This window comes from Cyprinodon tularosa, unplaced genomic scaffold (assembly GCF_016077235.1).
Source record: "Cyprinodon tularosa strain WSP-4 unplaced genomic scaffold, ASM1607723v1 ctg713, whole genome shotgun sequence".
Classification (NCBI taxonomy): Eukaryota; Metazoa; Chordata; class Actinopteri; order Cyprinodontiformes; family Cyprinodontidae; genus Cyprinodon; species Cyprinodon tularosa.
The window spans coordinates 129,030-145,816 of record NW_024039467.1 but is presented as its reverse complement, the minus strand read 5'-3'; the positions used below and the strand labels follow the sequence as shown (position 1 = coordinate 145,816).

Here is a 16,787-nt window from a genome sequence, read left to right as displayed (position 1 = left end):
AGTCAGAGGGGCTACCAGAAGGTCACCTCAGGCCAGAAGTCCAACCTTCAATAAAGTGAAAAACCTGAACAAATCAACCCTTGCTGACCTTAATGAACCTGATTAAATGACTGGACCCTTCATAGCATGTTTGCACAAACTCTTAGGAAAAAGTAAACTCGCCTGTTAAATGAAAATAAGCCCAAAGAAAGAATAATCGCACCGAGACTGAACCCTTCAGATGTCTCCTGCTGCTGAGTCACATCATTGGAATAACAACCCTGGATAATCCCCAAAGGAACCAGAGCTGAGAAGCTCAGAATCTCTGCATTCTGGACCCATAATGGGACATCTTTCTGATGGAACTTAATGAGAACCTGCATCAGGACTGATCAGCTGGGGCATGACTATTTATAGTCCAACTAGTTCTTGTATTTTCTAGATTTCTCTGCAGCAGCTGAGATGAGACTTGTTAACTTCAGCCTCAGGCAGCTGGAGATGCTCCAAAGGAAGATGGACAAACTAAACTCCACCAGTAGCAGCCCAGCAGCTTCTAAAAGGTCATTATTTGTCCTTTGGGTCATTGATGCTCAGTAAGATCTGAGCTCAGTGGCTCAGACAGACAGCCTGCTTCTTTCAGACTCATGCCTTCCTCCCTCTCCTTCCCTCTGGGGGCCGCTGCCCCTGAACCGGCCTAAAGCAGCAGCAGGATGTTCGCAGGCTCAGGCTGTGTGCAAGGAAACATGAGCAGGCGCAGATATTCAGAGTCCCGGGCCGAAAGCAGAGAAAAGCGGAGGAGGAGACGGCGGTCCGTTTAGGTTAGAGCTCAGAAACTCAGGCGGGGAACCTGTGAGCGGGGCATGGGCGGCTGGGAGCAGGATTATTGTTCAGCACAGCCGAGAGACGCAGGAGGGAGCCGGGAAAGGTAAGTGCCACAGATCCACTGACAGGAGAGGAAGAAGAGAAACAGCATTTAAGATGCTTCATCTCTGCTTCTACTGGATCCATTTGGGTCTGTTTCCAGTCCGAACCTCCTGCTGCTTTATATTCCCTGTTGTTTAGAGCCGCTTTTACTGAATTCAGGGGAATTTCTTCCAGTAGAATAAATGGGACTTTCACCTCCACGGTCTCCGTGTCTCTCCGTGGGTTTTTATCGCAGCGCAGCAGTAAAGTGGACCTGGAACCTGTCGGTTCCGCTGTCCGCTCCGACTCATCCCACATTTCTTTATTAGCTGTTTGCGCTAATTAATGTGCATTGAGATGTGTGCAGAATGAAGCGCCTCTTTGCTGTAGAAGCAGGAGGAGTTTGCGCAAACACTGAATGGATCAACCAGTGGTTCTGCTTCTGGAGCGTCAGAGCGCAGCTGTTCCACTCGCCTTGAACTCTGAAGCTACTGAATGTGAAGGAGCTTAGATGGAGGATTTTGTTCTCATGATTCTCACCAACTAAATGTGATCTTTTCTGCCACAGGAGAAACTCGGGGACGCTGGGACAGAGTTTTCCCTCCTCACACCTTTTGGATCTGTGCGCAGCAGAGGGAGAGATCTGCGGAGCGAGCGGCCAAAGATGAACACCATTGTGTTTAACAAGCTGAGCAGCCAGGTCCTGTTTGAGGAGAAGGCGAAGGAGGTGGAAATGAGCAGCAGAAATTACCTGGAAGTCATCGATGGCCAACATCCAGATCTCCTCTGCAGCAGCCCGGCCATCAGAGACAGCCAGGCGGTCAGACACAGGCGGAGCGGGTATGTGAGGCTCTCTGTTCTGGTAGAGGCTGCTGCTCAGCATGTGTGGATGCGGAGCAGCTGGAGTGCGTGGAGAAACCCAAGGGGGGAAATATCTGGGAGCCTTTTCAACCTGTTGGTCACTTGTTAGCTGGGCGATCTCTGGGATGATCTCTGCGGTTTGAGCGCAAAAACATCTAAATCAGAGCGAAATGGAAAGGCTAGAAGAGTTTGAAACTAAATTATATTTTTTCATTAAATATTTACTTTAAATAAATTATGAATAAATCAATAATTTAGATGGAAATTCTAATGTATCTCTGCGTAAAAACGCATTTGTGCCAAATTCGGCAAAAATAATTTCAAAGCTTCTCCGATTATATTCCTGCTTATTGATGCTCTCTGTAATTTCTAAATCCTTTCTCAGGTTTTATTGCTGAACAATCTGACAGAGGAGATAATAAACCTTTACTGTTTCCCAAACTGCTGCTGATTTAATGATCTCAGCTCAGCTTAGAGAGAAGAAGCAGCTTTCAGAGAGAAATTAGAGCTACAGCGGAGGCTCATTTTCATTCATCCATCTGTTAACAATATTTAGATCCATTTGTTTCCTCAAACAAAAAACGATTACATTTATTTTTTACAATAATAATTTACATTTATCTGAAACGAAAAAAAGTTAATAAAAAATTGCGCTTGAATCTGCTTTATAAAAGTTCAATATAAAATAGATAAATAAGTAAAATGGATCTTTAATAATTTTCTTTTTAATTAATAAAAACGCCTGATTATTTTTGAGGTCAGGTAAAATAAACTGTAAAATAAATCAAAAATAGGCCCCAGTTGAGTGGAACTCGACAGGAACAATAATTAGTTTCTATTAAACTCTTTACTTCAAATGTTCTGATGGAGACTGTAAAAAGTAAAAAGTGGGATTTATTGAATGTTTATATTTTTTATCCTGATTTAGATTCAAATCCATCAGGTTTTCATTTTAACTCCATGACGGTCGGCTGAACAAAGTCTGCACATTAATACATGTTGGCTCAGTGTTAATCAGTCAAAGGTGGATCTAAAAGTTTCCTTGAAAACTTTCTATCTCACTCCCTGAATATATTTATTATTTGATGGGGCTGCAGCGTATTCAGAAAAGATTGGAGGATGATACTGTTGCTGTAAAGGTCAATAAAAACATTGATTCTTCTGATTGATCCACATTTTCCAGCGGCTGGTTTTTCTTCCACATGAATCTATGTCCCTACCTCTCTCCATGAGCTCCACATCTCAGCCACTAAACATCTAGATCTGCTGTGGGCATCAAGGACAGATGGCCTCCATTTAAATGCTCCAATTTATTACTAATATATTGTTTACATGGAGAATAGCCAAAACTGGACAAAAACATCCTGCTTAAATATTACATCCAAGCGGCCCTTAGGCATTATTTTGAACAAACTGATACCGAATGATCATCATGATTCTATAATGTGCAGATCTACGGTTTGATAGAAACTTTATGTCTTGGCTTTAAACCAGAACCAAAGTGAAGATTATTTGAAAGCAAGTATTATTGAAGGAAATGAGAGAAATTATAGAGATTGGGGTAAAACTCTGACCACTAGATGGCGGCAAAGGGTTTCAAATAATCTCAGTGGTTTGTGTAGAACTTGCATCAACAGTCATTAGAGGTAATGGTCCCCATCTGTTTCCATTGATCCACCTTCAGCTCTCTGTGGGCTCTAGTTCTTCAAAGAAACAACAAATCTGAACAGATCTGAGCTTGTTTGTGTGGAACAGGAAGCAGGTAGAAGAGAAGATTGTTTAGTTGGGTTGAATTAGCTGTTTATTAGGCTGATATGACGGAGAGGAGAGCAGTGAGTGTAAGGAGCGTCCTCACAGAGAGAGCGCTGCAGGAAAAATCTAAAATCTAACGCTGAAGGGAATGCCTCGTCTCAGGGGCAGCAGGGATATAAATGAAGAACATCTTCTAACAGAGCTCTGCAAGTTTGGATGTTGTTTTTGAGAGAGAGAGAGGGTTTGAAATCCAGCGTTCCGGGCTCAGAGTGAAATGTGCTCCATGAGATTCATACTGATCCAGATTACAAGGAAAATATTTGGAGAAGCAGAACCTCAGGCCCGCTTTGAGGTCCAGTTAAAATCTGATCCATCTGCAGCCAGTGGAGCCTTTTTGGGAGATAAAGGGAGAAGCGGAGAGCAGCACCATGCTGACATCTACAGGTTCATAAAAGCTGGAGCTGCAGGTGACAGTGAAGTAGACACGGCTCAGAAAATTAGCTCCAAAGAAGGATTCATTTCTTCCTCCTGTGGGTTCTGGATGTTTCACTCATTAATCTGAAGCCATTTTACATTTGGAATGAATTGATGACGTCTGTGCACTGAAATCCTAAGATGTTTCCAGTTATTTGCCTGCATTTAAATCCTGTCCCTGGTGGTGAACAGGGGTCGTCCCAGTGGCAGCAAAGTGCGGCACAAGCGCCAGGCCCTGCAGGACATGGCACGGCCGCTCAAGCAGTGGCTCTACAAGCACAGAGACAACCCCTACCCGACCAAGACGGAGAAAATCCTCCTGGCGCTCGGCTCGCAGATGACTCTGGTGCAGGTGAGCCGCTTTCAGTGGGAGGAAAAGAAAAGTCAGATCCTGCTTTTTAAACACACAGACATGAGTGTGATCAGGCTGCTGGAGTTTCCATGTTTCAGCTTGAAGTTCGTTTTTGCTTTTCCTGAACATTTAGCAGCAGCTCTGCAGGGGTGAAGTGTTATTTCCTCTGTTTTCCAGATCCTCCTGCAGCTTCTCTGCTCTCTGCTGTGTGTCTCAGTCTTTCACTTGATTGTTTTTTTATAACTTTCAGTCAGCACTGAATGCATGTGTGTGTTTGACACCTGCAGCTGTGTGTGTGTATGTGTTCAGTAACATGTCATCACCAGGTCTCTGATCCGGCCTCTCAGAGTCTGCAGCTTTTTCAGGCTGCTGGCCGCGGTGCTTGATCTGCCTCTCATTTTTGGAGCCGTTTCTTTAGTTGAGAGCGAGGCAGAGTGAGGAGGAAGGCTTTGTGTTGGACTCCAGGACGCTGTGACCCAAACACACACTGACACGCCTCTCAGGCCAAATCACAGCAGTGGGGTCAGAGGTGGAAGGACAAGGTTTTGTTAAAAAAGTGTAAAAATCCAACAAATAAATATTTTTTTTTAATAAATGTTAAAATAAAACAGTAATAAAATCAATTAGTTATTTAAGAATATGTTTATATTGGATAAATTAAATCAAGACATCTAAAACATGATCAAATAAAACTTACATTTATGAAGCATTAAAATCCTCATTAATAGTTTCAGTATTTAGTGAATCATTTACTGTTTCCTGACCTCCCGTCCATCAGGAAATCACTGAATGTGTCTCTTTGACTCGTCCAACAGAGGATAATATTAAGCTGATTGCTGCACAGCAGTTTATCCACTGACCTGTTTTTGCTTAGCATTCATAACGGACGTATGGGTTTGTCCCTTTGGAATGGGGAATACCTGTCTATGTCTCTGAACGATCACATAGATAGGCTAACAAAGTAGTCAAATATCCCCCATTCCAAATGGGTGGACCCGTTTGTCCCTTTCAATTTGCATGTTCTCTAAGCCAAACAAGGTTTTCTTGGGCTACTCCATAAAGCCTCGAACTCAATGTTATTTCTGACATTTTGAATATAAAAAGCTTCCTGGATGGGAAGCAAAACTTCAAACTTGAAAGAAAGTCCAGTTTTTTTACTTTTCTGGATTGACTATGACCTGCATAACTGAGAACCTTCACCAGTATTTAGATAATGTATTTATTTAGTTAATATATTTCCTTTTTAATGTAGATTTTATTTATATAATTATTATTTTTTAGACCAACTTGTGGTTTCTTCTGCTGTTTTTCCTGCAGAGATCAAATCAGCTCTTTATCTTACATTTCTGCCCATCTTCTGATAAAGTTTGTGTTGCTAAGATTATAACTCAGCTGTTAAATCTCTGCTGCTCTGAAAAATATCCAGTTTCCTTCAACCAGAAACATCTTCATGAGTTTTATTTCCTGGTTTCTCCTTGTTGGAAGAACCTGTTTCTCTTCTCAGCTTGTGAAGGAAAAAAAAAAAAAAAAAGTTTACATTTTTTATATTTTTGGCTGTTTAGCTTAAAAGAAAACAGTTAATTTGAAATAAATCTTCATCTTTTTTGCCTTTTTATATATTTTTCCGACTAAAGTGATGATTTGTTCCCAAAGTGTGAACATAAACTTAGAGGTGATCATGATGACTGACTGGAGACACTGGTGTCTTTGTCTTTCCACTGATTGCTGCTGAGAACAGCCCAGTTCTTCCACTGTTTAGTCCAGAGAGGCCGCCGTTAAGGCCGCCCGTGGTGTCCTACGCATCACTTCCTGTGTGTTTTTCCCTGGAAACGCCGACCTGGCAGCAGGTGATAAACAGCAACTAAATCTGTCATGTTTTAGCAGCACAGTCAGCTTTGCTCCATGTAAATATTGTGAGTTGGAGCTGATAATCCAGGCCGTCTCTCCATGGTTCCTGAAATCCGTCTCCCTGTCTGCATGCTGTCTCTGTACTATAGACAGGCAATGGCTGGAAGAGCTGCATTAGTTCTCTATTCAAGCTCTCTATGGTGTCGTCTCAACAGGCGGGCTGTCCTCTCTCATCTCTCTCCTCCCTCTGACAGCGGTCTGTCCTCCACCATCCCTCTCCTCGCCTGCTCTCACTCCTTCTCTCCTCCCAGTCACGCTGGCCAACTGGAGGCTGCTTTCTGACTGCTACGCCACAGCAATGGGCTGCAGACCGACGAATGTGGGCCGGTCCTAGTTGATGAGAAACCTAATAGTAAAGAAGAGGATGTGAAAACTAAGGCCCCTGTCCCTGGCCATTCATAAGCACCTGGAAATCTACTGAGCAGGAAAAGTTCTTCCACTATAACATCTAATAGTCTCTCCTCCCAGTGAAAGGAAGAGGAGAGGCTCAAGTGTCTCTTTTATTGGATCTTAAGGACAGTGATGGAAAAACTGTCTTGTTGGAGGATGGCTGGACTCGTCCAGAATAAGCTGGATGGGGACGTGTGTCTCAGTCAGAGCTTTAGGTGATGAGATGATGCGTTCGCTGGCCGTCTGCCATTTGTTTCTACACAGCATTGATAGAAAAAAGATGCGCAGCTTTGCTCAGAGTTTCTGCAGAACATCTGGGATGTTTCTCAAAGCTCAGTTTCAGAGCTGCAGCTAAACGGCAGCCTGACTCTGTCTCTGTCTTTTGTCTCGCTACTCATGCCATTCTTCTCACTGAGACTCGTGGCAGGCAGCTAGCAGACGTTTTCACTGAGAAAGACACATTTGCTTTGGCTGTGGAGTGTGGATTCAAATATTAACATGTCTTCCTGTTTGTTGTGTGTTCCCACTTCTTGCTTTGTCCCCCTCAGGTGTCGAACTGGTTTGCCAACGCCAGAAGACGCCTGAAGAACACGGTGAGGCAGCCGGACCTGAGCTGGGCACTCAGGATCAAACTCTACAACAAATACGTTCAGGGCAACGCAGAGAGGCTGAGTGTCAGCAGTGACGACAGCTGCTCCGAAGGTACGCATCACTTTAGCACTCTAACGAAAGCAGCTGTAGGAGCTCTGAGAAGTGGCTGCTTGGCGTCAAAATGCTGCAGATGATCCAACTGAACAGAATAATGGTTCTGAAGCTGAAACTCTGGGGCTTTATCATATGTACCCCCTTCTGAACAGGACCAAGCGTCTATCTGTGTGCTGCTTTCTGCCTCATCTTCATCATCATGGAGCTCCACTACTTCTAGGTAGAAACTTCATAGAACAATTAGTAGAAAATAGTTGGAAGGTTTGAAATGTTTTATATGCAGAAGTTCGTCCTTTAACGGGTCATCCTCTGAGGAGCTGTTAGCTGGACTCCTCCATCAGAAATTCTCCCTGATTCTAAAAACCGAGGTGGGTCTAACCTAGCCTGACGTAGTCCTACTCAATTCTAGTCAGAATATGAGTCTGATACTGCTCCATAGAGCTGTGATTATGGGGCGTGTTGTGAACGAACCAGGAAAAAAAATGCCTCTGCACTCAATTGGATAGACCTACAACCAATAAGAGCAACGGAGTGCGTGACGTATGTTAAGCGAGGCATAGTTGTTGTCAACAAAAATCAAAGCGTGCAGTTGCGCGCCTAGAATAAGAAGATGAGCCTTGATCGCGTTTCTCTTTTCCTCTTTTAAAATTAATTTGCTGTCGATATCTTCTAGAACAGACCGAATAGCAGAATCTACACACCTCAACTCTCCGGCGGCAGCCATTGTTGTTGTCGCCCAAGCGCGCTTTGGTCACGTGGTTGATTACGTTACTGTTGATCATCTGTCCATCATCGTATAAAGCCCGCCCTGACAATTTGATTGGATCACCAGAGGGTGGGCGATCATACTCGCGCAACTATGGAGCAGAGCCAGACCGAACTTCCCGACCTCAAACCTTGTGGGTGGGACTAAGTTCGGAATGGCACACAGGCTAGGTCTAACCCAGTTTGGAGTCTCTCTGATCCCTTTGATAGAGACACATTAATGTTAAGCTGCAAACTGACACTGACTTCCTGAAATTAAGCCACATCTTCCAGCCAACCAGAGCTGACTTGGAGTAAAAATATAATTTCTTGTTGTCGTGTCTTAAAATCTCAAAGTTTCAGTATTTTAGTCCCTGATTTCTTTTTCATATTTCTTTCAGTGAACTATCAGTTATGTTGTGTAAGTTTACCAGAAGATTGTGAATATATTAAACAGCTAGAACTGGAAGTTAGAGTTAATTAACAGGTCATTCAAATCGAAAGTAAAACCTATTAATGATTATTAGCTGAATGATTCTAATTATAATTTTCTTACTTACCAGGGCTCTTTCTGAACCAGCTGTTTAAAATCCAGTTACATTCACAGATGTAGTAATTTAGACTATGGCTATCAGCAGAATTATTAATCACCAACCATATAAATCTGCCTCCGTTCATTCAAATCTTACCGAAAGAGGAGTGAATTTAGCTTGATTGATAAACCGTTCAGTGCATAAAATAACCACGAAAGACCAAAGGTTAACATACAATGGTACCTTTATTAACTAATAACCTGAATCACAGTTTTATTATATGTAATAACTACACAAACACTAAAACACTACTGAAAATAAGCAAAAGTAATCAAAAAAAAATAAAAGGGGTATCATTTTTATCAAGTGTATTCAAGAGTATCTGAGGAAAGTTCAAGTTTTAAGGCTTTGCATTTATGGTGGCCTTCAGGATAGCAAAAGATGAATGTGAATAAAACCTGATGCAGGGATATTCAATACAGTTAAATAGTGAAGTAACAATGACCCAGGAATCAATTAAGCTGTAATGAAGCTGAAAGAGAACAGCTTAGCTTACAGTAGCTGGCCACAGGGGATCTGGTCCTTGCGAGTACAGCTGAAACAAAGGACAGGTTAGAGGTCCCAACATGGCCTCTATAATATGGCCAGACATGAGGTAGCTGGGAGCTTACGATGTTAGCAGTCTCTCCAGACAAAGATGGTACCACGTTGTTGTTCAGCTGGCTCAGAGGGCATTAGCATTCAGGTTAGAACTCTTAAAACCATTAGCAGTTGAATCAGAAAACTCAATTCAGATAAAACACGGACATACAAAACAATCTATTCTACCGAGTTCACCCAAGCAGACCACTTATTAAGCATCAGCCAGATGTTAAGCCGGGTACACACTGTGGAACAATTTCAATTGTTGCTCGCAGCTACAGCTCAAACTGTATGACGAAACTGCAGGGTTTAAAAGCTCACAACTCACAATGTATGTTCCCACGCTCTGATGCAATCTCACGACAGCTGACTTGCGGCCGACTTCAAACATGTTTGATTTTCTCCCAACCATACGATTCCTCATAGGGAGGTGGTGGTGAGAGGCTGCTTGCCCCTTGTTACCCCCCCTAAACACACGATGCACAGTCAGGCCAAAAGTCGGACCGAGCGAAAAATTCTCGCCCGATTGGAGAATCGGACTGAAAACGGCCAAAAGAATCGTATAATCTAGGCCCGGGTTTAGGTGTAGGTCTACCAGAGCTGAATAGTGCTGTCTCCTCGGCTTTAGCAGGTGGGTTCACGAAGCACTGCGTTCAACTCGGTTTGAATCGCAGGAAAAGGAGGTCACTGCGATCAGCCTCTTCTGAATCATAGGAAAGGTAGTTTGCCTCGATCCAGCAAGCAGAGACCTCTCCGGAGGGATTTGGTTCCTATTTAGCGTAGCTTTCATCTGAGAAGCGGTGTGTTTAGCCTTATGCGGCTGTTACCACTGGCAACAACAAGTTAAATGGGACCCACTTAAATAAACTCCCACGCAGGGGTGCGACTTCAGAGGGGCGGCGCTCCTGTTACATCTTTGACATTTGATTTCAACAGTTACTATAAATGTTGGCAAATGTAGATCAAATCAAAGCTCCAGATCTCGGCTTGAACCTGGTGCTGGTGGTCAGGAGAACATTTCACTGTTGATGCTTTGAGAAAAGAAACATGGTCTGTGTAAAGATGGCAACACAGCAGAGGGACACACGATGGCTGGCGGACTGAGACAGGCGGCCATTAAGATGCCACGCTGAGCCAACCTCTGCTTCACGGCCTAGAGCTGGAAATAAAAATGATTTACTGATAATACATGCACACATGCTGAGCCTCATGGGAAGGTCCGGCCCTTTTCTGTGCTCATTGACGGCCCAGAAACAAGGTTGGGAAGCATCAGTAGGTTCAGTGGTCCTGCAGTGGATGAACAGAAAGGAAGAGAGCTGTGGTGTCAGTAATCTCTAACTCAGTGTCTGAGGAGGAGAAGCTGAGTGTGTGGCTCACAGAGGAATGTCTGCATGGTGTTTGTATTGTGTCTGCTGCAGGCCGCTGTACCACGGAGGCTCTCTATATCTCCCTGACTCCTCTCCCTGTCATATTCTGGTTCTGAAGCAAGCCGCAGCCTGCTGCACTGCTGAGCCATGTGTTGAAAGGCCTCCATTATGTTGTTAAGCCCATGCTTTTGTTCCAGAGGTTATTTCTGGGAGCAGATCTGACCCCGCTAACCCTTTGTACAGTCCTCCTACTGTCCTGAAACGGTCCAGCGTGCTCTGGAGCTGCAGCAGAACCCGATCAAGTGTCAGATAAAAAGCCCATGTTTTGCTTGGAATCTAGGATGGACCTCATGTCCTGATGAGAAAAAAGTTGGATGTTTTTATTGGGTTCAATCAAAAGGTCTGATTGGTTGGTGACAGAGGAGAAGATACTGTTTCTGGAAGGAACGGTATCTGCAGTGAAACCTCCTGGTTCTGGTGTTGAAATGAAAGGTTAGCTCCAAATAACCAGTCTCTAAGTCCGACTGGATGAACAGAACCTGGAGTCCAACATTAGTTGTCATTACAATGTTGACTTCCACTCCTGGTTCTTAGTGGCTTTATAGCTGCAAAGAACCTGAAGGAACCTAAATGCAGCCACCCAGATATGGAGGGACAGACTGTAACCAGTCAGGGTGACTGGTTTAAGGGACTTCTGCGTCACAATATCTATAGGCTACATGCTGCAATCTGTTCTGGTTCTGCATAAATAGGACCAACAACAGAGTTCTACAAGAAGATCTGTCCGACCCAATGATAACTTAGAGTTTTTTTTCTTGGACCAGTGAGGGACTTGAAGATGAGGTTCCCTTCATGTGTCCCCTAGAAGTAGAAGGAAAAACAGCTGAGAGACCCACCCAGAAAAATCTATTCAGATGCATAGTTTTCCTTCTTGGCTGTGGTCAACCAACAGAACCAGAAAGACAGTTGGACTCAGAAATGTTGGGCAACTCTCAAAGGAAGTCATAGCAACAGGCCAATGCCTTGCTTATGTTGTTGATCAGTAAAATAAACACAGGTACGACAGTAAGCAGCTGCTTCCAATCGGACTGTCATTTAGGGTTACTTGTCATACATTTTGGACCGTTACTGTTTAGGATTCAGAACCAGGGCTGCAATAGAAAGGATCTTTTGCTGTTGCAACCTAGCAAGAGAAGTTTGTTATCAAGTCTTTAGTAGATTATTGTGGCTTTGGAGAAGACTTTCTGTTCATAATCCTAACAGCCATCACGTCTTCCTGTCCTGACGTTGCAGATGGAGACAACCCTCAGAGGACACAGAATGGTCCTGAATTTCTCCCCAAACCCTTGTACCAGAGTGTTATCAAGAAGGAGGGCTCCTCCATGGTGGGCGTGGCCATAGGGATGGACCCAGGGCTGCGTTCTGCAGTGGATGCCGCCTCTCTGGCTGAGGACTATGTGTCTCCACCCAAGTACAAGAGCAGCCTGCTGCACCGCTACCTGAACGACTCTCTGCGGCATGTGATGGTCGCGAATGCCGTCATGGATGCTCGCAAGAGGAACCACTCTGGTTCCTTCAGCTCCAACGAGTATGACGACGAGCTGCTGTCGCCATCCTCCTCTGAAGCCGAGGCCAACTTGGTTTATGGAGCCGGTAAGGAGACGCATTCCTGACATCTTGATTTACCTCCAAGGGTGTCCAACAAACTCCTCATCCTTCATATCTGATCTCTGTCTCCTCTTCTTTCTGTTGGTTTGTTTTCATTCCTGCAGTTAGTCCATTATTTCCAGCTGCCTGTCCCTCTGCATGACCTTTAATGTCTCTCCTGCTGTCTCTTTCTGATTATCCATCCATTGGACGCAGAGTGGATGCAATATGGAGGTTGATCGTCATCCAGTCATCTAGTGTCAGTGACTGCTGCCAACTTGTTTCCTTCAGCTCAGCTCTTCATTATGTCTGAAGGATCCTGTTTTTTCTTCAGCTGATATCTTCCTCTGATTGCTTCCTTCACTCCATTCGTTTTCCATTTTTTTTGTTCAGCATTTTCTATTTAAGGCATATTGCTGCCCTGCTTCCATGATGTTTTTCAAACAGAGATTTAATTTTATAAATCTTACAACTTTGCCTTTAGTTACAAATTTTAAGGCCAATTTACTGGGAAAAATCAGCATATTTTGCTTAAATCCATGATAAAAATAATTCTTTTGTTTCCCTCTATTGGTTTAAATGGCAGCCATATTGTTGGAGTCATTTCCTGTTTGCTCTGCAAACTCTCTATTTCAGGGAGGCAAACTGAGGACAGCAGCAGACTGAGAAAGTGTTGGTTCTGTCTGTGATGCTGTAGAGAAAATTTCCCAAACATCAACACAGACCCAGTTTAGACACAAGCAGCTCCCCAACATAGAACCCGAGGAGAGAGGAAGAAAATGCCTCATGGGTTTAAACTCAGGGAAACCGAGCCACGCTGTCCGGCTCTGTGGAAAACACAAACTGTTTCCAAGAGAAAAGCCTAGCCGGCTGTAGAACAACGGGCAGCCTCTATGTTCCCACAGGATGGAGGAGAGAGGAGACCTTTAATCAGAGAGTAGAGGGGTGACCCAGGCTGGACACAGAACACACACAGAAATCTAGTAATAGTGTGAGAGGGCATCTCAGCTCAAACTGTGAACAACTGCAGCATCATGATGCACTAACTGCTGCTCAAATATCTAAAATTTAAAATCTAATATGGCCTCCATACCCCAGAAAGGCAGCTTTAGTTTACATGGAAACAGCTACAGATGAGAAGAAGGTTTTCTCCTGGTTGCTGTTCTTTCCTCCCTAATGTAAGTGTTTAGTTCACCTCAAGCTTGACCAGGATGGAAAACACAGACAGACAGGAAGACAGACAGGATTGTGAGGATAATATTGGACGTCTGTGATGAAGTCCAACCTGAACTAAACTCAGAGGTTTGTAACTCTGGATTATCACGTCCTCATCTCCCTCTCACACATTCCTCCTGTTCTTCTATGGAGACAACTGTGGTGAGTGAGGTCAGGCTGCTCTCTGTGGAAGAATCCAAGAAGGAACCAGAAAACTACAGGAGATTTCCTGATCAGGCCCATCTTAGCCCGAAGCATCAAACCTCCTGCTGTCATCATTGGTCAGGCTGCATGGGAAGCAGACAGAAGAAGAGCAAGGAGATGGGAATAATGGAACTGCAGAGAATAGATCAGTGGATCCAGAAATTTGGAGAAAATGTGGAGGCATTTAAAGCAGGAACAGAGTTAAATCAGAGCTGCTTCGTGTCTGACCTTTCAGGTTCTGGATCTTTCTCATAATGTTGGACCTTTTTATAGAGATGAAAATGTTTGTATTAGGAGTGAAGGTGTGAGAGCGCCTTGTTTTATTGGGACAGTTGTTCAAATAAAGGGGCGTTTAAATCAGCAGCTGATAGAAATGCACCAATGAATGATCCAGAGATGAGAAGCAGACATTTATTCCTGGATCTTGGGTCAGATATTTGATACACAGATTAAATCCTATGAAACTGGATTAACTTATTTTCTGGTCATTAAATGCATCAAATCTAACAACTCCAACAATTTTACTCCTTAAACACATCAATCAACAACATGGACCTTGATGAGCATTTTTAGTCACCCATATGCATGAAGGCTTCTTGCTAAACGTCCTTTTTCTGTTCAGCCACTTGAGTAAAAGGAGAAAACAGAGCAGCTCCACTGCAAAAACAATCTAGAAATAAGTAAAGATTTCTTAAATTAAGTGTATTTACCCTTAATTTGAGAAGGTAAGTAAGAGGATTTGCCAATGGAATGAGTATTTTTACACTTAAAATAAGATAATTAGATAAAAATAAGAAAATGCAATTGTTTTTTCTTATTTTAAATGTCAATTGTCTTGTTCCATTGGCAAAGTGTCTCACTTACCTCTTCAATACAAGAAAAAATGCACTTATTTTAAGACAAATTGACTTATTAAGATTAAAATTTTCTGCAGTGATGTTTGCTGAGGACATGTTGTCCACTGAGAGGACAGAGCAGACGTCCAAAACCACCGAAACAGACACACAGCATCTGCTGAACAAGCAGGTTGCAGTAGATCTGCTCTGACCCTGAGAACTCTGCGTACTGACCTTCTTCTGTCTCGTCTTTCAGAAACCACAGAGCTTGGATCCAGGAAACGTGACCAGTGAGTAGACCTTCTATTAGCAGATAAACTGTGTCCAATCACAAGCTGAACATGAGCTGTAACGCTCCCTGTTTCTCTTCTTTCTCTGCTTGTTTACGGTCGTCAGCGGCAACGGTGGCGTCGCAGCTTCGCAGGAGGAGAAGGTGAAGGCCAAAGATGAGACGCAGTGGAAGGAGATCAACGCCGCCGTGGCCTTGACCAACTTGGCCCAGGGGAAGGACTGCGTCTCTGGAACAACCAGCTGCATCATCCAGAAGTCCTCGCATATCGCCGAGGTGAAGACGGTTAAAAAAGCTGCGGCTGAACTCTTAGCTCTGACGTTCTCCTCACATCTGGCCGTAACAAGCAGCAAACATTCCTCTTTTCTTATCAAACCTGATGACGTGAAACCCAACGCCTCTTTAAACAAAGAGAACTGTTTCTTTAGGAGGGAAAAGGGTTTTTTTAAAACTGAAGAAGAAATGATTTGGTCTCATTAAGATTCCTTTTAGTAGCACCCCCTCACATTACCAATGCCTTAACTTTCCCTTTCCTGTACCAAGAAATATATTTTTAATCTAACCCTTTTTTATTATAATTATTTTATATATAAATGTGTTGTATTTTCATAAGTGATTTTTTTAAACAGGTCAGCTTGCTGAATTTGAGCTACATAGAATCATCTCTGCTCAAATCCTCCTGCTTCAATAACGAGAGCTGAGGGTTGAGATTCAAAATGGCCTCATTTTTGTAGAAAATACTTTTCTTAACGGTGCTTATGTTATAAATGTTTTCACAGTTGTAAAAAAGAAGTCACATCCCTGGGAGAAAGTGAAGTTGGCCTGCTGTGCTAACTTTTAATTTAATATGTCTCTGAGGTACTCTTTATATGTTTTGAAACCTAAAGTGCTTCATGAATTGCTCAGTTTGGGTTTTACGACATTCAGACTCTTATGGTCAAGGACTCTGCAAGAGAGTGAAGCTGCGCAGTAACTATTTTTTTTTTTTTACATGTCTTGAATGTTTAACAGAAATCTGCACTTAAAGTTCATGAAAAGAAGGACAACCTTGCATTATTGCAGTTAGTGTTCCTATAGAAGTAGAAGGAAATGAGTCAAAGTTTCCAATCCCCAGGCTCTGCTGGCTTCTTGTGCAATGAGGCTGCTGGCCTCCTACAGGTGATTTTATTCATCAGATTCAGACAGGGTACCGGCTGGGAAGAACTAGATCCGTGCCTTGTCTCTAAACCTCTGTGCCGCTCATTTTCATTCACTTTTCACACACTAGCTACATGCTGGCAGGAGGCAAAGAGACTGTGAGTCTTTGCTGCCTCTGCTGCAACAACAGACCTGTCACACTACGTTCACACCGGACGCAGCAGGAGCAGCAAAATCGCATCTGCTGTTTCATTTTTGTTGCTTGTACCAGTTTAGTTCTGACGCGCGGCTGAAGCAGCTTTGCTGCTCTGGCTGCAGTGTGTCTCACGCGCGTTGGGCGGAGCTACCCTATCCTTTCTTTGCCTTGCAGCTATATTTGCTGTGATCAGTGGGAATAAAGTCGTTTTAATATGTTTTTAAGTGAGAAAATCCACCTGAAAACTTAATCAGTGCAGTCAGTTCATCCAGATTACCATCCCACCTTCCAATATTATTTCTGTCGGAGCTGCTCAGACCCCCACATACCAGCGGTGCGCTGTCAGTAGGAATCCCATTCAATAGCAGCCTCTGGCCGGGTCGCCTCCTCGCGGTTCACCGCGGCGGCTGGTAGGTGTTTTTCATCTAAATAATCCAAACTGCAGGCAGCAGGATAATAAAAGTGAACATATTCTGTCGGCAGGTTTCAGCATTTTAAGTTAATTTAGACGTTAATAAACTGTTTCAGAGAAGCGATCACAGCGCTCTGTGTCATCAGCAATGTGTCTGTCTCCCTGCCAGCTCCCAGATCAGCGTCTCTGATTGGTTGATGCGGCGCGTCGAGCAGCAAAAGTTAAAATTTTCCATCTCGAG

The 16,787-nt window shown here is 43.5% G+C and overlaps 1 protein-coding gene across 5 annotated transcripts; it reads left to right on the top strand.

The window, feature by feature from the left end:
- The first annotated feature begins 596 nt into the window (after window positions 1-596).
- Window positions 597-16,231, top strand: LOC119772524 (homeobox protein Mohawk-like). 5 transcript variants are annotated; one of them, XM_038268977.1, is made up of 7 exons: window positions 597-904; window positions 1,451-1,722; window positions 4,162-4,321; window positions 7,168-7,321; window positions 11,904-12,263; window positions 14,769-14,802; window positions 14,912-16,231. In XM_038268977.1, exons 2-7 carry the CDS (start codon window positions 1,547-1,549, stop codon window positions 15,279-15,281), a joined length of 1,254 nt encoding a protein of 417 aa, XP_038124905.1. In that variant the 5' UTR covers window positions 597-904; window positions 1,451-1,546; the 3' UTR covers window positions 15,282-16,231. The 5 variants fall into 5 exon arrangements, with proteins under 5 accessions (XP_038124905.1, XP_038124904.1, XP_038124901.1 ...); XM_038268976.1 differs by having other exon boundaries at window positions 599-797; window positions 14,909-16,231; XM_038268973.1 differs by having other exon boundaries at window positions 600-904; window positions 14,909-16,231.
- The last annotated feature ends 556 nt before the right edge of the window (window positions 16,232-16,787 follow it).

Excerpts from the sequence above, each read along its gene's own strand:
- LOC119772524 (XM_038268976.1), top strand. The coding sequence starts at position 1,547 with ATGAACACCATTGTGTTTAACAAGCTGAGCAGCCAGGTCCTGTTTGAG. Across the intron at positions 12,264-14,768 it reads CAACTTGGTTTATGGAGCCG|AAACCACAGAGCTTGGATCC; the intron begins GTAAGGAGACGC and ends CTCGTCTTTCAG. Across the intron at positions 14,803-14,908 it reads GGATCCAGGAAACGTGACCA|CGGCAACGGTGGCGTCGCAG; the intron begins GTGAGTAGACCT and ends TACGGTCGTCAG.